Source organism: Equus quagga, chromosome 4 (assembly GCF_021613505.1).
Source record: "Equus quagga isolate Etosha38 chromosome 4, UCLA_HA_Equagga_1.0, whole genome shotgun sequence".
Lineage (NCBI taxonomy): Eukaryota > Metazoa > Chordata > Mammalia > Perissodactyla > Equidae > Equus > Equus quagga.
Window position 1 is genome coordinate 64128975 of NC_060270.1, and position 22831 is coordinate 64151805.

Consider the following 22831-nt stretch of genomic DNA (forward strand, 5'->3'; position numbering starts at 1 on the left):
AACTCCCAAGAATTAATGGATTAAGCACAGAGCAGTAATGGCTGCTAAAGCAAAAAGGAGAAGAAACCGGACATGAGGTGCCTCCTCATGGAAGACTAGAATACCACCTACAGACCTGCCAAAGGGATGCAACGCAATTCTGATCAAGCCTCTAGATCCAGTCGCCAATCTGCAGGGAACGGAGGACTGAGGAAGAAGTTGAACTGCATCATGAATGTGTGATCAACAAAATACAGACTGCGAAAAAATGTATCGGGCAAACAGTTCAAGTCATTCAACAGAAAAGAAAGGGAGGGAGGGAAAACCTGTAAATTAAGAGAACCTACCCCTGAAAAATTATCAAATTTTATAAAACTGGCAAGACTAAACTCTATTGTGTGGAGACACACTATTGGGCAATAAAATGATAAAGAAACACAGCAAGTGATTCCAACAGAAGCTGAGAAAGTGGGAGGAAGGAGGGAGGCAGCTGTGATGGGAACAGAGCACACGAAGGACTTCCTGGGCGCCTGGCTAGGCTGTTTCTTGACCTGGGTGAAAATTACAAGAGTGTTTGCTTTATAATAATTAACTATACTATATACTTCTTGTGGGTAGTTTTCTATACCTGTTTTATAATAAAAAAGTGGTTTTAAAATTAACATTTCTTTTATCTCAAATACACAATCGCTGTACACACATCTTTGATTCTCTCGCTCTTTTTTTCACAATGTAATTTTGTTCAACTCAAAATCCAACAAGATCCACATATTGCATTAAGTTGACACGTTTTAAGTCTCTCTTGAATTCCTCTTTGCCTCTCTTCTTTTCCTTTTAACTTATTTGTTGAAGAAATCAGATCATTTTAATACAAAGTTTCCCACATACTGGACTTTCCAGACTATCCCTGTGACATGGCTTCACGTTTCCCGTCCCTTGTATTTCCTGTGAACTGCCTCTAGATCTACAGGATGCCATCAGATTCATGGTGGATTGGGTTAGCGAGAGTACACCTCCCAGGCCGCAAGGTATAAATGAAGTCTGGTAGTCTCTTTTTTGTGTGGATGCCCTTTTTTTTTTTCTTAAATGAAAATAAATGCAAATTATATTTTTTATAATCTGTGATTTGAAGATTTAACATCAATTTTGCTTATTTTTTATAAACAAACCATAAATCCTAGAACATTTCAGACAGAAAAGTTATAGCTCTGCAACACAATGCCAGGACAATGGCAACATATCCAATCATCACACTGTACAACCCTTAAAATAGCATTATGTGTAAGCACTGAACTCACCTGCTGGAAGGCTTGAATTGTAGCTGAATAGGAACGAAGAGACAGACAAAACTTCAACAAATTCTGCTGCAGAGGTGACAGAAACTGAAATGCAGCTTCCAATATAGCTTGATAATAGGAAGAATCAGTATCTGTCAAGGAAAAATATTAATCAAAATAATCATGTACGTCTGGACACATCCAAATAAGATAAGTCATAAAGTATAAAGCTATGTGTCATCAAAGCATATGACCACAAAATTCTACCACTTTACCATCTTGAACTGTTGTCAAATGCTTAGAATTCCCTGGAGTACACAATGCAGTGGGACTCTTCCTTTCTTCTTCCCTTTGTCACACTGTTCCCTCCCTGGACTGCTATTTTCCACTTACCTGGATGACTCTTACCTACTTCGCCAGGAAGAATTCAGCTGAGAGAACATCTACTCCAGGAGGCGCCCCCCATCCCCACCCCACGCCTTACTAGACCAAAAACATCTCTTTGCTCCCATCATCTTTCTTTGCTTACCTCTTTATCACATCATTTACTAAATTATTTACTCACTATCTACTCCTCTCCAAATAGCGTTTGAGCCCCCCAGGCAGAAGCTATGACTTATTTAGCTCATGTTTTCTATTCAAATAACCAACAAAAGTGAGCAGAGTGAGGAGGAAGTACAAGCTATTAAAGGGTACTGATGAAACTGTAGTTTGGGGAAAGCATTTAAACCAACAATTGGAATAAATTATCTAAGGGAAAAAACACATGCATCAGTATGAAAAAATTCCCAGGATACATTGTTAAATGAAAAGCACAAGAGACAAAACAATGTATAGAGTAAGCTATCTGTTTTACTCTAAGAAGGAATAAGAAATAAGAATACATATGTATTTGTAAAATAAAATAAAAAAAATGAAGGCTAAACAAATTAATTTAAATGATTATAATAAGCAGGGGAGAAATAGAAGGAAAGAACGGGGACAGTAAAGGAACAAGATTTTTCTGTGTATAGCCTTTTATATTGCTTTGACTTTTAAATCATATATTATCTATTCAAAAAAAATTTTTTAAGAAAAATATTAACATTTTAAAATGTAAATATAAAAGGTTCATTACGGCATTAGCATGCTTTCCGTTAAAAAAGGAGATCAGAAAGAAATACCTCAAAATGTTGCCAAAATGTTAATGGTGACTATCTTTGGATGGTAGGACTACGAAAAATATTTCAAATAAAATGTTTAACATACTTTTATGACCATTTCCAAGAATTCATACTCCTTCAACTTTAACCAAGAACACATTATCATTTATACTGAAGAAATTTCATTTTAAATGAAATTAAATTTCAAAGATCAAATTTCATTTTAAAACCCATTTTGATAAATTTGTTTTATGAAATAATAAACTAAAAGCAAAATAACTTTTTTGATAAACAATGCTAGCTGACTCTAAATTACATAACTAAAACTTACAGATGCTCATTCAAAACTTTAACGTACTTGTATCACAAAAAAGAGATTCAGACTTGACTTCTAAAATACTATTATTTTAATAAAAATCAAAGTTAAAAATCAATTCAGTTAAATATTAACAGATAGTCACATAATTTTCACATATTTCCTCTTCAACAAGGACTTACGCCTGTCAATCTAACATTCAAGGTTTTAGCTACTCACATATCAGCATGTTTGCCTACTAATGTTTATACTCTACATAGTTTATATTGAATTAGAAAATGTTTGTGAAAGCATATCACAAACTGTAAACAAGTGACAGTCTACACTGTCATTCATTTGATACATCCACACTCAAGTTGTGGGTAACTAGAAAGCATAATGGCAAACATTTTGGATGGCACTAACAATGATAACAAACTTAGATAACAAATTAGCTGTGTAATTACTTCATAACAAAAGAAAGACTGAATCAAATCTGATGGTCATTAATACTAAATGAGTTTAAATGAATTTGACTTCCGCAAAAGTCACATAACATTTTTAATAAAAGAACACAAAAGAACAAAAACAAGGGGGAAAAAAGAAATCAGAGTTAGTGCTTATAGCCAAAGTTATAAACTGCTTCAAAAATAATTATTAGTTTGCGTTGGCGCTGCTGGCTAATCACAACTCTAGTCATTAAAGATAAAAATGTTTTCCCTTGGGGGCCGGCCCCGTGGCCCAGTGGTTAAGTTTGCACGCTCTGCTTCGGCAGCCCAGGGTTTCGCCAGTTCAAATCCTGGGCGCGGACATGGCACTGCTCATCAGGCCATGCTGAGGAAGCATCCCACATGCCACAACTAAAAGGATCCACAACTAAAAATACACAACTATGTACTGGGGGGCTTTGGGAGAAAAAGGAAAAATAAAATCTTTAAAAAAAAAAAAGTTTTCCATTAACTGCCATGCCACACATAACTCTGCAAGAGACCATTTTTTAATATTTTCCCAGACACCAAAGTCAAAGAAGCATTTGCTTCAATTTTACCGTGATGATCTGATGATCCAATATTTTCACTGGCTTCTACAAAATTCCAAAACTTCTCTTGGCTGTCTTCTGCTAAAAACTCACTGGGAGAAAAGGGAGAAATATCAAAAACAAAATAACTTAATAAAATCCTCTAATATAAGCTATATTACCAGAGTAAAAAAATAGGTTTTTAAGTTTCCAAATGTCCAGTTTGGCTTTTAATTTACAATAGATATTTTAAACAAACACGTACAATATATATTTTTTAATGATAAGCAAGTCTTACTAGCTTATTAGCTATAAATAATAAACTAGCTTAGTAGCTTATTCACTTAATAGCTTATCAGTTATTCCTTAAGAAACCAGGAATAATAAAAATGTTGTAACAAACAGGGAAACCCCAAGATAAAGAAAGCTTATGAAATCCCACAGTGGAAGCAGAATTAGGAATTGATAATTTTAGTACTAGTTCTGCTCACCTATTTTCTGAAAGACCTTACAAAGAACAAATAGTATGTTTTGCCTAAGGTTCTCCCAAGGAAAACATGAACTCTAGAAAAATTTCTAGGAGACTAAAGACAGCATGTTGCAATCTTTTAACATCCATAAATCAAAAATTTCAAGATCCCCAAATTTTAGTTTAAAAAGTTAGCGCTGATCTAATAAAATCAGGTCTTAGAACTTAATGCCATCTTAACTTTATTTCTTGACTTTATACCACTGATCTAAAATAATGGCTATCCTAAAGTTTCCTTCACTCAAGAGTCTAAAATCCCTAAAAGAAAACGCATGTACTCATTGAACGATTCATAGAAATTGTTTGTCTTCTCCTCCAAGTCATGATACTAACGTAGTGATCTTTCACTGTCTTAAAGCAAACTACAGAGCTGGATCTCAGCTTACCTAGCCAAAGGAAGGCTTTCCCATTACTTGCCAACACTGGGGTGTACAACTCTCACTCTACTCCACAGCTAGACACAGAAATATGGGAAAAATAAGAAACATTTCCGGGTAACACACAGCTTCTCTAAAAATAGGTTTCTGAAAACACCCATTATCATAATGTATTAAATTATTTAGTGCCTCCTTGAGTGTGGCATTTTTCTAGGCTTTCTAGTAACTGGCATAAACATCATACCAACCTTATAATAGCTTGTAGTCTAAGAAAACAGGTACTAAGACATAGATTATGATATGCAAATAAACACTACATTCACGAACTAAGCTGCATTCACAAAATAAGCTAGCAGAAGTGGGGAGGACAGTCCACTCAACAGCTGCAGTGGTGAGCACAAGGATTCACGAAAGCTAAGACCCTCCTGTAAAGGCCGTACGCAAATAAATATACGCTTTTCATATAATTACAGTAAAACTTCTTGAAACATACATTCTTTGTCATCTCACTGCATAAATGAGTCTTACAATGTCTAAGTTCCAAACAGTTTTAAGAAAATTAATTAGTACATGAACTTCACTAATCCAGGGAAGATAAGAACAATACAAGATATCGGTAAAAGGAACTCTGCCATTTGTTTACAGTATGCTTTTTGTTTTACATTGTTTTTTAGCTTTTTAAACCCATTCCACTGAGTAAAACGTCTACAGTTTTATAGATGAACTTATATGACGTCTTGGATTTGCTTTAAAATATTCCAGCAGGTGAAGAGAGGAGGGTGGTAGTGGCGATAGTTATTAGTCTTAAGTTGGTAATTGTAAAAACTGGGTGACAGGCAGAGGGAGAGTACATTATACCATTCTCTCTGCTCATAAACGTTCTGAAATGTCATAAGAAAAGTCTTTAATCTATGGCAGAAGAAAAAACTAGAAACAACCTGAATGTCCACCAAATAGCATAAATCTGGTGGTAAAATAATTTTCTTAGATTTCCAAAGCTGTTCCAGGAAATCAGAATTGGTCTTCGTTCCATACAGAACTGGCATTTAAGGAGGGCCTACTGTGCGACAGGCACTATGCTCGGCACGGCCGCCCTGGCTTATGACCACCTTTAGAATAAAGAGACTTCAATTCACAGAAATTAGTAACTTGCATAAGGGCACAGTTAATGAAAAATCTGGAATTTAAACTCAACTCAAACCTTTTTGATTTATATCTCTATCATGCTGCATTCTTGGGCAATTATAATATCTAGTTCTCAATAAATGATTACCAGTTTCAATTTTAATCATAGCACTTTATTTACACAGTATTTCTGTTAGGAACTACAGCTGCTCAAAACATATTCACCGTTTTACTTCAAATAAATATATATCACTTTATGGACAACCACAAAGCCACAACCCCTCCATTAGCAACAGGCCCAATCTAACAATATACACAGGAATTTTAAGGGCTAGTCTTTAAGGGCTAGATGCAAGGAAGGCAAAAGGGCTGGGCAGCTGCATGCCTCGCGGCGTGGAGAGCGATTCTGTCCCTTCTCCCTCACTGAGACGGACAGTGCTGCGATCCACCATCAGTGTCTGCCATGGACCTAGACGGGAAGAATGGTGGCCCAGACAGCTCTGGAGGCGAACATGGAATGGTTTTAAGCACAGCTCGTTTTTGAGTTGCCTGCACGTCCCATTACCTTGGCAAACTGTCTCCAAGTAGCCACAGAAGAGGACTAAAAATAGTGACCCAAAATGGCAAATGGCCAGGACGTCATTAAAAGGAGAAATGTTTATGATGGGGAAGTTGCTGAAGGAAACAGTATACAATACTCACTTCATAGAGATCAAAGAAACTGAAAAAATTGATCAAATAAGGCTGACAATTTTTAGCACACTTTCTCAACAGTCCATAGGTATGTGCCATAAGAATCTTCTAAGACAATGTACGAAAACCAAGACTCTAGTTAGCGTGAGTAATGGAATGGAATTCAGTTATGAATGTTAAGCAGAATATCATAAGACATCTGTTACAGTTAACTGTACAAAATTATTTAGGAAGTGAAAGTAAATCTCAAGGACCTAGATTGACACCAGACAAATCATCAAAAATAAGATTGGTGAAAAGGGAAAAAAAAAGTTCAGTTATTTAGAGTCCTGGCCCAGGCAGTCTAGGATCTCACCAAACCTTCACTCACTCACTTCCACAACCACCCTCCATCCAACAAGGTTCTGACACGTCAGGGGCTCAACCCAGCCGCCAAGTTAGTTGTTGTAACATCACTCTGAAACACATGCAATGCGTAGTGTGTTTTGCCATTTGATTGCTGAGAAAAGGGAGGCACAGAGAAGTGACAGAAGAAAAGTGTGCTCAGCGGAAAGGCCGCGAGACTCCACAGCAAGTCAAGACCAGCTCCCACGTGGCCCACTTTCCCCCTGGTCCTCTTATCAATACCAAATGAGCCTTTTTCCTTAGGAGACACAAGTGTCTACTCCCACACACAATCAACATAACAAAACTCTTCATTCACATTTTCTGGGGATTAAGGGGAAAATGTCAGACGACAAAATTCCAGGTTGAAGATCACGAAGGTAGACCACAAAGTGAAGTGAAGTAACGCAACAGTTCAAATTTCTAGCACCAGCAAATTTTAAGACTTATCAAGTGCGTGCCCTTCAACTACCTAAATTTAGGCTTTAGAAAGCTTCTCTGCAAGTCTTAACTATATATTACTTGAGATACAATGAAAATAAGTTTGCATCTGTAAACATTAAAAAGCTGGATCTGGTTATATTTATGTTATAAACACTAACTAAAAGTACACTTGGAATACAAAATTTCCCAAGATATCATTGACTACATCGTATTTTTTAAGACATATCATTGTTTTATGAAACTTAATTTTACATTTAAAATGCATCCTGATTTTGGAGATGCTAAAATGTAGAACAGGACCATCCGAGAAGAGAGAAATCTGGTCATTTCCTCAGCTTCCTCCTGCACTCTTCTCTTGGGGTCTCCTCCAAGTTCTTAGGAGGAGCACATGCTCTTTCCCCCACCTTGCCAAGCTCTCCTCTCTTCCTTTTATTAAATACCTCTTAAACGTAATTCAAATAAATAGAAATTTCCCTTTAAGTACAATTCTCTCTTCCCTTATTATCACATTTATACTTTTCCTGGAAGATAGCATAATAATTTAACCAATTCAATCTGTGTGTCTCAAGAAGTCCCTAAGTACCTCTAGGAATCATGACAGTCCTATCCTACTGACAGATTCTGTGTTCGAACAGCTTTTTTTTTTAAAGATTTTATTTTTTTCCTTTTTCTCCCCAAAGCCCCCCGGTACATAGTTGTATATTATTTGTTGTGAGGCCTTCTGGTTGTGGCATGTGGGATGCTGCCTCAGCATGGTTTGATGACCAGTGCCATGTCCGGGCCCAGGATTCGAACCAACGAAACACTGGGCCACCTGCAGCGGAGCACGTGAACTTAACCACTCGGCCACGGGGCCAGCCCCCTCGAACAGCTTTTGAATGGCACACAGCACAGTGCCACTGAAAGAGGCTCTTACGAAATACATTTGATGATCATCTCACTTCCTAAAAAGCTCCTAAATAGTCACTAGCAGAGCCTACATTTTTACTCAAACGTGAGAGAAAAACATGTCTTCTTACCTGGCTTCTAACAACAATGGAGTGGAAAACCATTTTGTCGTAAGAGAGGTTGTAATCGCTTTTGAATCTGCCTTTACTGAGGAAAATAGCCACAGTCCAGTGAGCACAATCAGAAGTCCCATTTTATAGCAAACCCCTAAAAAGGAAAAAGACAAAGTTTTGCTACAAGGAAATGTTTAAACCCAAAGCTTAATAGAGACACAAAATAACATGAATATTACAGAAAAAGAAATGCTTCCAAAATATAACAGCACCTAGATAGTTCAATAGATATTTGCTGAGTGACTGACCCATAACTAAAGGTGTACAGTTCATTACACTCTTTCCTACAAAGGCTCCACTTCATTTCCTGGGGTGTCTACACCACACAGAGGTATAAAAGTCAGCTGGTAGCACAGCAGGTTGCACACAACCATACTGTATGAAGCATGAGGGTAAATAAAACGGAGACAGACAAAAACACAAATAATGGGTGTTACAGGTTGAATAGCGTCCCCCAAAAAGATACATTGAAGTCCTAACCCCCAGTACCTCAGGACATGAACTTAACTGGAAATAGGCCTTCACGGAGGTAATCAAGTTAAAATGAGGTCACTAGGGTGGGCCCTTATCCAGTATGACAGGTGTTATAAAAAGGGGGCAACGTGGGCACAGTGACTGGCATGCACAGAGACACAGGGAGAACGCCAGGGCAAGAGGGCGGCAGAGACTGGAATTATACTGCAAGCCAAGGAACGCCTGTGGCTACCAGCAGCCGGAACAGGCAAGCACAGATCCTCCCTACACATTTCAGAGGGAACATGGTCCTGCAACACCTGGATTTAGAACTTCTGGCCTCCAAAACTCCAAGACAATAAACTGTTGTTCTAAGCCGCCTGGTTTGTGACACTTTCGTGCGACAGCCCCAGGAAGCTAACACGATGGGTCTTGAACGTGAGCGCAAAGGCAGGTTCTGGAAAAAGTAAATACAAGAACTCACTGGGTCCCCACCTATACAATAAGGAAGCTGGGGGCACTAGTAAATCAGCATGGCCAAACAATGAGGTCTCCCGAGCTCCCGGCAGCAGCCTCTCCAAGCACGCTCAGACCCTGTGTTCAGATCAGTTCAGAAAAAGGTCTCCAGCTGCAAACTTCTTTGATCTGCTTTCTCCTCCCGGAAGTCGACCTGACAGAACTCGAATGAGACTGCCCCCGACCTACATAAAAGTCGGCATCAAGTCCCACCCGTTTGAACCGGAACCAAAGGGGATGTGAATATGGTGGTAACACCAAACCAAACTTGTGCTTCTGAATGCCAGAGTCTGGGCAGGCTCGCCCAGGCAGCCCCGATTCCTCCATACTGACTATAAACCCTATTGTTGGGGGAGACAGCCCATACTGGGGGGAACCAGTCAGTATCTTCTTTTTACAAAAAGCATTATCTTCTGCACCAACATCCTGCTTCATATAAAACACAGTATCTCTAAAGAACAATGGTCAAAAGCAAAATAAATTATACCAAATAGAAAAGTTAGTTTTAGAAGAGTTTTAAGTTCAGGCTCTGATAGCTTCTTTGGAAACAAAAGAAATTAATACGAACATCCCATTTATAAATAAGTATTTGAAAAATCAACATTTGCAAAGACCAAAGCTAACCAAACTAGACGTTTCACGGTGAAACCTGCCAGCAGCGTTCCCGGCCCGTGGGGGACGGGAGGGAAGCAGACGAGGTACGCCCCTTGCAGAACCCAGCAAAAGTTACTGACACTTTCTGCAGAGGAGCAAGCAAGGACTTGCACACAAGTTTTACATACAATTTCAGACCACTCAAGAACTCTCTTAGGACTATTCAGACACCCTCCCTACAGGGCCATGGACTGCAGCCTCAGAAGCCTGCTCCTCATGACTGTGAACATGGTTACTGAACAGACCTTTCAGAGTCAGGAATCAATCAGAGTTTGCTACTAACTAGCAGTTCAACCATAAGCATGTTACCTACCAACTTCTCTGGCCCTCAGTCTCCCAGACTCTGAAATAGGATAACAGTATCTGCCACAGGGGTGACTGTGGAAACGCAGAGGCAACCTGGAAACCACTTCGTAAAGCGCCAAGTACTATACCAAATGAACTCTTCTACAAAATATGTTATCATAAGAAAGAGAAACTAAAAACTATCTCCTAAATTACACAAAAATACATCATTGTTATTACACGGCCTCAAAAATACGCCTTGGAAATATATCCTCTGTGGTTAGGGGGAAAAAATCAAAAAAATCCTCCCCAAAAGTCACTAAGTTTCTAAAGTGGTGATAGAACATAATTATGTGCAAGCAGTATTACGCTATGGCCATGTTTACGATTTTTCCTAATGGGCCCAGAGGTGTATTCCCCCAAAAGTGGTGATTCTGGACGAGAAACTGAACGCCACGGCACAGGGACCCCAGGAGGACTGCAGGCACAGCATGGCATGGGAGCAGGAGTGACAAAAGGCCCTGAGGAAACCGAGCAGTCACTGGGGGCAAGCGCTGGGTCAGGCGCTCTGATACCCCACGCTAGCCGGTCCCCACACAGCAGCCGGGAGTCGGCAGCTCCTTGAGGGGGCAGCCAGGCTGCTCTGGTCACCATAGTGCAGAGCATGGGACCCGGCAAACAGCAGCTATTCCCTAAGCACGCTGCATAATGGACGAAACCCTATCATTCCCACTTTAAAAAGAAGGAAATCTACTAATCTATGGCAATGCTTGGAACCCACATCTGCCCCTTTTTAAGAGTTCTACAGTATCATGCTCTCTCCCCTGCTTCTCTGGCTTTACAAAGGGTGAGAAATCATACTGTGCAGACCCAGACTGAGCAAATGCTTTCTCGTGAGAACAGAGACAAGTCCAAGGATGTTCTGGGGCAGAGTCCTTGGGACACAGGCAGCCGAGGAACAGTTTCAACCTGAAACCAAGGGTGCCGGCCTGAAGTTGGAGCAGAGCAAACTGACCAAGCAGCCTGGCAGATCTGCTCTGCAGCTGGCTTTGGGGACTGAAAATGTGAGCTGTTCAAGAGCAGGGAGTTTTGTCTGTTACAGTCACATGCCTAGCATAATACCTGGGACACAGAAGGCGCTCAAAATAAAATAAACAAATACAGGCTTCACTATTAAGGTATGAATGAAAGCAACTGGAAAGAAAGGAGAAGGGCAAAGGCACTACAAAAAGCCTACGACTCAGGAAGGGTAAAAATGAAAACTCTGTGTACCAGCACTCACCCAGAGGACCCCTTGCACTGTTCCCTAAAAAGAGAGACAGAGAGGGCCAGCCCAGTGGCACAGCAGTTAAGTTCGCACGTTCCGCTTTGGCGGCCGGGGGTTTGCTAGATAGGATCCCGGGGGCGGACACGCACCGCTTGGCCAGCCATGCTGTGGCAGGCGTCCCACATATAAAGTAGAGGAAGATGGGCATGAATGTTAGCTCAGGGCAGCCTTCCTCAGCAAGAGGAGGATCGGCAGCAGGTGTTAGCTCAGGACTAATCTTCCTCAAAAAAAAAAAGAGTTCTTGGGGCAACGTATAGCACCACGAGAGGTGAGAAAGGGAGGAAAGCTGTACCTCAAAGAAGGGCTCTCCCACCCTGACTCCACATCCTTGATCCTGCAGGGAATACCAGAGAAGCAGAGGCCAGAACCTCACCACAGTGGCCTTCTGTTCAAGGATGCCTTCATTTCACGAGCTCTCGTCACTCTGACCCTAGGGGTCCTTAAGTGTTCCTTATAAGGATGAATAGTCTGAGAAATAATAGCTGTCAGAATCTCCAATGCGGCATTGCATGATCATAGGCATAATGCTTGTGGCATGGATAAATAAAAAACACTCTTTAAAAAGTTCTAGGCCCAAATGCATCATCTGTAAGACCTAGTCTGTGACCCGGTTTCCTTAAATTCAAGACTATCTCTTCCTCATTGATCTACAGTAAGATATTGGAAATATTAATAAAAGTTATATTGTGGCAAATGTTTTTCACTTTACAGAAAACAGAAGAGGCATAAAATTCTAAGTCGTCACCAACTTTTTCTTCTTTCATTTTTAAACTGAAGATAACAGCTAACAAACTCTTAAAACAACTTGCACCCAGCAAGTTTACAGCCATCTTAGTTTCAACATAAATGATATTAGGAAGTACCCTTCTTGAGAAATACATTTACTCCTCAAACAATTAAATTTAATATACATTTATACCCATTACAAAACCATGTGTTGTTAACCACAGAAATCTAATTTCCAGTAAAAGTAGTAAAACTATATATCTGATATGAAAATGATCACAGGTAACTGCAGAAAAAGTCCAACAGAATTTTCTTCATAGTTCAACTTATTCCCAAGTTAAACACACTTTGTAAAAGTGCCATGCTGCCGTACAAGGCAATGTGCATTTCCTTCGATAAAAGTGAGTTTCAGCTAAGTTTATCCAAAGCAAGCCAAGAGGAAAGGCTACAATCTCCCCAAGTTTTGTGGTGTTGCTAAAGAGCTGTTAAACACGTCTCCAAACTAAAATTGGCCGGCGGCGCATGACCAATGTTTCCAAAATAGTGCAGCACAGTCAAGCATAAGACCCCAGGTCTTCCAATGAACAGAACATGCTAGTTCTCAAATCTGGAAAGAAATGCAAAACAATCTAGACATTCTGGCCAAGTTCACATCCATAACTTATTGGCGATGTACGCAGATCTGATTCTTCTGGCAGGTCCTGCAATAAAAGTGAAACCGGACCATCTAATTTCCAGCCGACAGATCCTCGAATTAAATGAAAAGGGCAACCAATATGCATCGCCCAACTTCATTTTAGGGAAAACAGCAATCTATAAAAAGATCAGGTCATTCTCCAATCAGCGTCCTGCAAACTGCTGGTTCTCAATCTACTTAGGGTCAGGCTTGGTCTACATTCATGTTAGGGCAGTTCCCCCACCTCCTCTGCCCTTGGGCACGTGGGTCTCAAATCTTTTCAATGAAGGCTCAGAATGGCTAAGGAGAGCCCGCGGCCACCCTCGCAGAAACGATAATTTGCCCAGAAGACCAATGAGGGACAACTCGGGGGACTCGAAAATGGGGGGCGGGAGGGGGTGATTCGAAAATGGGGGACAGGCATGGGACGTGAAACTGAGTCAGTGAGTCAGGGAAGAGGAGGTGGAAACTCAAGGTGACCAGGACACACAGTCGTCCCGCACCCCAGACCCTCTCCCGGTCCACGAGACCTCCCACACCATCCCAGGGGTACCTGTCACCGGCCGCGCAGCCGCGACACACGCGCCGCTCGCGTCCCCCTTCCTGCCCATGCCGGGGCCGCGCTTCGTCCGCGACGGCGCCTGCGAGAACGCCGGGGCGGGGCCGGGCGGCGGCAGCGGCGGCGGCAGCGGCTGCGCCAGTGAGCGGCCGACACGCGCCTTTACCGCCGCTCAGCTCACAAGCCGGCCTGGCAAAGCAACAGCCCAGCCGCCGCTGCCCTTTACTTCCGCTTCCTGACGGAGAGGGCCGGAGGACTTCCGGCTACCGAGTCGTGGCAGGGGCAGCCCAGAGCGTCCAATGGCCGCCATCTTCTATCCGGGATGCTCCGCCTCTATCCTTGCTCCAGCCGTTCAGTGTGGGCGGGCCGGCGCGCGTCTTCCGGGTCTCGGCTGGATGGTGAGGGCGGGCAGCCGAGACCCGAAAGCGTTACCGGAAGGTTGAGAGAGGGGTTTCAGCGTTCGGACTCTGGGGCGCTTCAGAGTCGGCTTCCATTAATCCTTTTACTAAAAGCACTGTTGCACAGTAAAGGACAAAATGACTTAATGTCTCTGAGCATCTTAGACTTTATTTTAAACCCTAAACATTGATAGCTTCCATTCCAGGGAGCGTAGAGAAAGGAAGACTTTTTAAATTTTACGACACGATTTAGCTTATCTTGTATTGACAGTGGCAACTTAATCTGTAAGAATTGCTTGGTCCTTTGAATTCTTTATTTTTTTGGCAAATATAAGTTAAACTAGGTAAAATTGTTCTAGAATATGTGACACTGGGCAGATCGTTTTACCCACCCAGAAATGAATACCTTTTTGGAGGGCATATTTTCAACTATTAAGTCAAACTGAACAAAAAAACACAAATACATTAAAAAGTACATAAAAAGTGTAAAATGTTGACTGACTTCTGACTTTTGATAATATGACACAAACAGTCTTTCCCCTGAGAATGCCAGAACAGGGATGCCAAACACTTCCTTAATCTAATAGCTGCATGTCTACCCTAAGAACTTCTGTAGCTGACTAGTGGGTTTTCTGTTCCTTGCAGGAACAAGTGAAGTTAACATAGTTTTGAGGAATGAAAATGAGCATTTTAAAATTCTTGAGGGAGCTTTTGTATTAGGACTTTCCGTTGTGTTTTCTATACCACTTTAAATCACTTCAGGTGATGCTTCCATAAAAAGGAATTGTTTTTTATTTCACCACATCACAAAGTTAGTTTTTTCCTTTTTTAGCTTGGTCTGCTCTGTGATACACGAACACCACTAATGTTTGCTTAGTTGCAACATAGAACTAAGAGAGTGCAGAGCTTCCAAGAAGTTGAGTTTCTCTTTTTCTAAACCTTTCTCTGAAAATTCAGAGCTATTTTATTTGAACAAAAACATTTTTAAATGTTTTTAACTTTTTATTTTGAAGTAATTACAGAATCACAAGAAGTTGCAAAGATAGTACAAAGAAGTCCCATGTACCCTTCACCAGGTTGCCCCAGTGATTACATCTCAGTAACTATAGCACAATATCAAAACTGTAACCATAGGCCCTCTAGGACCAGTTCAACTGACCCCATCTTATCAACAGAGTAATCAAGAGTGTTTTTTCAGGAACTGAGACGCCAAGGCCAGTTAAGACCACCAATCCATCAACCAGGCCTGTGCAAATGCCCAATAAGTGAACTTTTTGATGACATAGAGCTAAAAACTCCATCCTCAGATCATGCTAACACCACCATTTTGTGAACGTGTCCTATGAAGAGCCATGGAGCTTGATTACACTTGCACAGATCATCAGCTATCTTACTTCTTACCTCCAATCATCTATCTCCACGCTTCAGACTGCCCTACCCTTCATCCCATAAATTTTAGCCCAAGCCCTGAACTGGGAAGACAGATCTGAGAACATATGCCCCTGTCTCCTTGCAGAGTGATCTAACAATAAAGCTGTTTTCTTTTCCCAAAAGTTGATGTCGTAATAATTGGCTTTTTGTGTGTGTGTGTGCACCAGGCAAGAGAACCGCAATTTTGTGTTGTAACAAAACCAGAAAATTGACGTTGGTACAATGTGTGTGTATAGTTCTGTCATTTTATCACATGTGTAGAGTTGTGTAACTACCACCAAAATTCAGATACAGAACTATTCTAGCCCAACAAAGATCTCGGTTAGGTTAGAGGGAGGGAGGGATAAATAGGTGGAGCACAGCGATTTTTAGGACAGTGAAACTCTTCTGTATGATATTGCAGTGATGAATACATTTAGTTACACATTTGTCCAATCCATGGAATCTACAACACCGAGCATGAATCCTAATGTAGACTGTGGACTTTGGGTAATAAGAATGTGCTAATTTAGGTTCATCGATTTGCCAAATTAATAAACAGAAACCTCATCAAAGCAGAGTCAGGAGGCCAAAAGGGGAGCTCTCATGCCCTACTTCAGTAGCAGAGCCCAACAGGAAGAAGAAAGACTTTCTCTTCTTGACCAGCAAGAATCTCAGCCAATGAGAGCCTGTCACAGCTCAACCAACGAAAAGCCACTACGCATTGAACTCTCTGTTCCTCCAATGGACTCTTGGTTTACAGCAGCCCTCCCAACTTCCTCTTCCCCTCTGTAAAACAGCTCCTCCTCCCTTGCTGGTGGGGGGACTTGTGCATGGTCTACTATAGTTGCAGACCCCAAATTGCAATTCTTTCTGGATCCCAAATAAACCCATTTTTGCTGGAGAAGTAACTGACAGTCTATTTTCTTAAGGTAAAAAAAAAAGAGCCCATCGAGCCCCTGCTTCTCTCACCCACCATGTACTTCCGGGTACATCTTCCTCCCAATTCGGGCTCCCACCCCTTTTGCATTTGAGACTCTCCAGGCTTTATTCGAGATCTGTTTTAAGGCTTCATCTTCTTCTGGTTGAGGATTTGTGTGTCCACACGTGCTCAGGTAGCACTTCAGCCTGACTCTGAATCAGGCTGTTCCTTTGAACTGCACTAGCCTTCTGTTTGATTCCTTTTAGAACCAGACTTTTTCTACTCAAACTGGTTAGCCTTCAGTCTGGTTTTGGACAGTTCATTGGAAGTGTGCTGGTCCAGCCTTCAGCCGGACTCTCCTGGGAGCAGACTGTGCCCTTGACCACTGTGACTGTGATCAACTTGTTGGTCAACCTTCAGTCCAATTCCCTTGAGAACCAGGCTGTTCTGTGGAACCGCGTTGATCTGACCTTCAATTTGTCATACTGAAGTTGGAGTGTTCTATTGGAACTGGCCAGTATTAAGCCTGTAGGACGTTTGAGCTGTTCAAGATGTTTGAGTTACAAACTATTTAAGCTGTTTGAGCTGTTTAGGATATTTAAGAATTATTCTTTTGCTCTAGAGAAAAATCTCTAAGAAATGAGAGATCAGTTATCTAAATGTTTTGAGGGCACCCCTCCCATGGGACTTTGGCCAATTTTATGTTTAAAATCATGGTCATTCCTCACATGCATTTCTAACTAAATGAACCAATTTAACCAAAAGTAATTTAGAATATCAACGGCCATTATGAGGAACTTTTGAACTCTCCAAACTTACTTTTCCTAAAACCAAATTGGGTAACCATAGTGATATCAGCTCAACATAATGTTGATATAAAGGAAGCCATATTGTAGAAAAGAAACTATATTGTAACACTGAATGACCTCTGATTACTAACCCAGACATGTTCTGTAGATTTCATGGTCCCTCGCAGCTGCTGTAAGTTGATGACTTTGTTCCTTTGAGTTCCTTAGGAATGTGATGACCCTGGGCAGAGAGCCTATGCCGATAGCCGTCATCAATGACAAGTGAAAGATCAGGGTATAGGGCGCTGCTCCAGTTTCTGATGCACATCCAGTAAACAAAAGACTATCAGGAACTGGGACCAGATGTCTGCCCCACCCAGAGGCCAGCCCCCTATATAACTGTCTGTAGTCTCTGTTCTGTAAGATGGATCTTTCGGACATTAGTCAGCCATCTTCCCCCTTGCTAGCAAGCTGTAATAAAGCCTTTTCTCTCCTACCACCTTGCCTCTTGACCATTGGCATGTCTTGCTGCAAGCAGATGACCGCCCCCCCACCCCACCTCGTGTGGTAACAAATTCTCTGTAATTTCCAAAACTGAATGGAATGCTTATTTTGATTGGAATTTTGAGGCTTCCAAACATTACCAGGAGTCTAAAATTATCTCTTTGTAAAATAGAATTTTGAGATTAACTGAGGCAAAGAAAGAAAGATAAAATGGCTTCTGAAGCCACATGTTCTCCTCCTCCAGCACCATCATTTTCCTCTCCCCTGGCTCCCCTTGCTCAGGTTCTGCCTCTGGTGCCACCTTCTCCCTCCTTTCTACACCATCTACACTTCCTCTATACTCTCAGCTCCTCCATACTAACACTCTTGCCGAACTTGTCCTTTTTCCTTAACATCTCCCCGCTCCCTCTTCCTCTGAACCTATGGGCACCTGTCCCCTTAAAATTAAGCCTCCTGAGGATCCAGAGGCTAAACCCTTAATTTCTTATATTTCCTGAACTAAAGCTGAACTGTGAGCAACAGTCAAAAATTTTCCCAAAGTAACGGAAGATCCTTACAGATTTGCTGAGGAATTTAATGTAGTCATTCAAACCTATCAACCTGGTTTCTCTGACTTACAACAGCTATTCATATGCTTGTTGGTGAAGAGCAGGCCCAGCATTGGATGCAAACCGCTAATTGGGAAAATCCTGATAGATCTCTAGAATTACAACCTAGAGACCTATGGTATGATTAGGCTTGGGCAATTGCTGGATGACCTCATCAGGCAGTTCCTAGGGCTTTCCCAAAATTCAGGCAGTGCACAGAAACATGATGAACCTGTTCATAACTGTTACAATCAACTTTAGATTGTCTTTAAAGAAAATTCTGGTCTTCCTTCAGACGTTGGTTCTACCTAGGTAGCTTTTAACTCTATGTTTATTAGTGGGCCGATCAGGGACCCTTCCCTTCTAGTAAAAAGGACCAGGATAAAATAGAAAACTATATCCACTCCAGATTTAGTTAATCTGGCAAACCAACTCTCTCCCACCCTAGATGAGTCACCTAAATGAAAGACCACTAAAATTCTTAATCTTCAACTCCAGCAAATGAAGGCCCTAAATGAAACCAAAAACCTCCTAGTTTCTGTTATTACTGCAAGAGCCAGACATTGGAAAAGAGATTGTTACAAATTTAATTGCTTCAAGCACATTCAACCCTCTAACCAGCCGTTCCAATGTCCTCCGAATTCTGAGTGACAGGGCTCTGAGGAACTACAGGGCTTCTTCCTAATCCTCCCTCTTAACAGGCTCAGAGAAACATTTCTCCAGATTGGAAATGAATCTCCTTCTGTCCTAAGTGACACCAGAGCCACACTCTTGGTGCTCAACACGCTACTGTAAAGCAGCCCCTGCCTCAAGGTACTAAAACAGTTCAAACAGTGGGAATTTCTAAAAAACCTCAGCAGGTTCCTGCCTCTGAACCTATTCCCTTTTATTTAACCCCTCTGAGAGATGCGCATCCTGTTCTCCTTAGTTTCTCTGCCCCTATTAATTTATTAGGCCGAGACTTCTTCAAAAAGTATCATGCTGGGATTTCTTTTTCCCAAAAGGGGGAAATAATTCTAGAATTTGATAGTAGCTATTCAAAAAAGCCAACTACATGAATTAAATGACCCCTCGACATCTTTTATTTGCTCCGTCTCTGGTGGTACTAGAGCTGATTCTAGAAACATTGATCATTCTTCCCCATGGACAGCAACCACCCTCAGCGGCAAAATCTCCAACTGCTGTTGGTAAAATTCACATGGCATCGCCCATCGAGATGCAAATAGATCCCTCAAAACCTCTCCCCAGAATTAACCAACACCCTAAAACTAAAGAAGCCCTTCAAGGTATAAAGCCCATAAGAGAAGCTTACAAGGCCGAGGGCCTCATTATCTCTTGTACTAGTCCCTGTAATACTCCTATTTTACCTTCCAGGAAACCCAAGGGCCAAGGGTGGAGCTTTGTCTGGGACCTCTAAGCAGTAAACACCATTGTTATCCCTCAACACCTGTTGTTCCTAACCCTCCCATGTGACTAACATCCATTCCCACTGGAGCAAATACCTTCCAGTAATTGATTTATGCAGTGCATTCTTTAGCACTCCAATTGAGGAAGCCAGTCAACACCTTCTTGCCTTCACTTGGGAAGGAAAACATATCACCTGGACAGTAATGCCTCTGGGTTTTACTAAGAGCCCTTCTTATTTTCCACAAATCCTGAAGGCTGATCTGGATAATATAAGTTCCCTAGGGGTTGTGCTTTGTTGCAGCATGTGGACGATTTGCTTCTTTGCTTGCCCTCCCAAGCCTCCTCCCGGGAAGACAGCCTCCACTTGCTGAAGCTTTCAGCCTTAAAAGGACATAAAGCTGCCAAGGAGAAATTGCGGTTTGCCCAAACCTAGGTTCGATATTTAGAGCATCTGCTATCAGAACAAGAGCTACATCCAGATCCAGACAGGCTTCATGATGTCCTCAGTTTCCCCAAACCCAAAACTAAGCACCAACTGCAAGGTTTTCTCATTGGTCACGGCCAAAACTGAATTCCAAATTTCTCTTATGGCCAAACCTCTGTATGTTTTACTAAAGAACAACCACCTCAACCCAATTTTATGGGAAGAATTGGATGACATAGCCTTTAAGGCCTTAAAGGAGTTTGATGAAACCACCTGCTCTTGGACATCCCAGTTGTCAGATTCCCTTTTTTCTTTTTGTATATGAAAAGAAAGGAATGCCCTTGGGGTATTCACCCAAAACCATGGAGACCATCATGGACTCATCTGGTATTATAGCCAGCAACTGGACCCTGTGGCGTGGGGACACCCCACTTACCTTAGAGCCATTACTGCCACTGCCCTTTTAAGACCACCAAGAAAATCATTGTGGGATCCCCTTTAACCATTTTTTACCTCATGCAGTAGAAGCCTTCCTGAATTCTCATCACACTCAACATATTTCAGCCAGCTGCCTCACCTCCTTTTGTTAACGGCTCCTCACATAACCTTTTTACACTGTAATAACTTTAACCCTGCTACTCTTCTCCCCTCCGTTAAGGATGAAGTCCTTCATTCCTGCCTAATGCTGACGGATCACCTCCTGACTCCTCGTGATGATCTGCAGGAAATCCTTTGGGTAACACCAACTTGGTTCCTATTTAAAAGGTGACAATGGCAAATACTCTGCTGGGTATGCCATTGGAACTCCTTTTGATATCATTGAGGCAGCACCTTTACCTATGGCTTCTTCAGCCCAACAGGCTGAATTATATGCTCTTACATGGGCTTGTACTTTAGCCAAGGGCAAAACTGCCAATATATATACTGATAATAGACATGCTTTCAGAGTAGCTCATGATTTTGGAATGTTGTGGAAACAATGTGGCTTCCTTACTTCTAGTGGAAACAAAATTTAAAATTGCCCCTATGTTCAGGAATTATTGGGTGCTATACTTTTACCTGTTGCTTTAGCTATTATCAAGATCCCAGGGCATTCTTAAAATTGACTCTCTAGAAGCTAAAGGAAATCACCTTGCTGATATTTCTGCAAGAAATGCAGCCCTTAAAGAAACCAACAGCAGCCAGGCCTCTGTCGTGGTCCAAAGGGATCTTTTCTCAAATGATAACTTAGAAAAACTAACTAGAAAAGCCCAACAGTTGGCCTCAGAAAAGGAAAAACAAGATTTGAAATTCATCAATTGTTGGTTTGACAAAAGAGAAAGCTCTAGTTCAGACCAAATAACAACCCAGTCCTACCAGAGTCTCCAGAATCCCCACTTCTAACCATTGTGCACGCATTTAACCACTGGTCCACCAACAAAACAATAATATTCATGAACATATTCATGAATCCACGTTGGCGGGGAAATGTTAACACGGCAGCAAAAAGTGCCCACCTCACTTATCCCATTTGTCCAAAATACAGTCCAGGGAAGCCTGTTCATACTGGCCCCGGACATTTTAAACTGCCCAATGGACCATCTGAGGTTTGGCAAGTGGATTTCATACAGCTTCCCCCGTCTCGTGGAGATAAATATGCTTTAGTCCTGGTCTGCACGTTTTCTCACCGGACTGAAGCTTCCCTTGCAGACAGGCTGCTGCCTCTCCTGTGGCTAAAGCCCTTTCAGAAAAGATTATCCCCCCTGAGGAACTCCTCTCAAGCTTCATAGTGATCGAGGAACCCATTTTACTGGTCAGGGACTTCAACAGGTCTGTGCTGTTTGGCCTGTTTTACACTTTCTCTGTGCTCACCACCCTCAGGCCTCTGGTTTAGTCGAACACACTAACAGCATTATTAAGACTCAGTTGGCCAAATTTGTAGAGACCCTCCAAATACCTTGGCCAAAAGCATTGCCATTGGTCCTTCTAAATCTCAGATCCACCCCGCTTTGGAACTCATAAACTCTCACCCTTTAAGATAATCGTGGGATGCCCAATGCACTTGGCTCCTGTCTCATTTGACCCACAGCTGATAAAGGAGATATACTCCAATATTGGAAATATCTAATTGCTTCTATTAAAAATAACCAGGTTTTGCTAGAGCAATCTTTTCACATTGCATTCCAGGGAGACGAAGATTTTAAGCATCACACCCTGCAACCTGGAGATGTCGTCTATTGGAAAAGACACCTCTCCAGTCTCGCTGGAAAGGCCTCTATTGGGTACTGTTAACTAACCCTTGTGCTGCAAAACTCCAGGGAACAGACTCTTGGATTCACATGACACACCTAAAGAAAGCACGGAACTCTAACTGGACCTCCACATCATCCGGTGACCTGAAAGTAAAGATTTCCTGAATCTGAAGCAGACAACATCTTATGAGACAGCTTTCCCAAGACGTCCAGACGAGGCCTGTTGGAAGTTTGTCTCCCAAACCTTTGATCATGACATAATGCTTCAGATGATCTCCAATGCCTGTGATCTGGATAACATATGGCCTTTATTTATTTTTTTTGAGGAAGACTGGCCCTGAGCTAACATCTGTGCCCATCTTCCTCTATTTCTGCTCAATTTTGCTGTGAATCTAAAACTGCTCTAAAAAATAAAGTATATATATATATTTGAATTTATTTATTTTGTTGAGATCACATTGGTTTATAACATTGGATACTTCACCAGTTTTCATGTCATCCTTGCCCAGGGGCTACGCTGATCTCTGTATTGTTCCAATGTTAGTATATGTGCTGTGGAAGCAAGCACTAAAGTACATATATTTAAAAGAAGAAAATCATAAATGTTAAAGATGGAAGGAATATAAGAGATAGCTTAATC

General features: G+C 41.6%; 1 protein-coding gene and 1 non-coding gene across 3 annotated transcripts in view; both read right to left on the minus strand.

The window, feature by feature from the left end:
• The window catches only part of UGGT1 (UDP-glucose glycoprotein glucosyltransferase 1), a 114529-nt gene extending 100795 nt beyond the window's left edge, over positions 1-13734 (minus strand). For both annotated transcript variants that reach the window (XM_046658060.1, XM_046658059.1), the window contains exons 1-4: positions 13515-13734; positions 8283-8418; positions 3742-3824; positions 1278-1408 (exon numbers count right to left, since the gene is read on the minus strand). In XM_046658060.1, the coding sequence (XP_046514016.1) occupies positions 1278-1408; positions 3742-3824; positions 8283-8418; positions 13515-13572 (408 nt within the window). In that variant the 5' untranslated portion in view covers positions 13573-13734. The remainder of the gene's footprint in view (positions 1-1277; positions 1409-3741; positions 3825-8282; positions 8419-13514) is intronic.
• An 8921-nt stretch (positions 13735-22655) lies between these two features.
• LOC124238780 (U6 spliceosomal RNA) lies at positions 22656-22759 on the minus strand. Its single transcript, XR_006888385.1, has one exon. It is a non-coding gene; the product is annotated as a U6 spliceosomal RNA (small nuclear RNA).
• Positions 22760-22831: the final 72 nt, after the last annotated feature.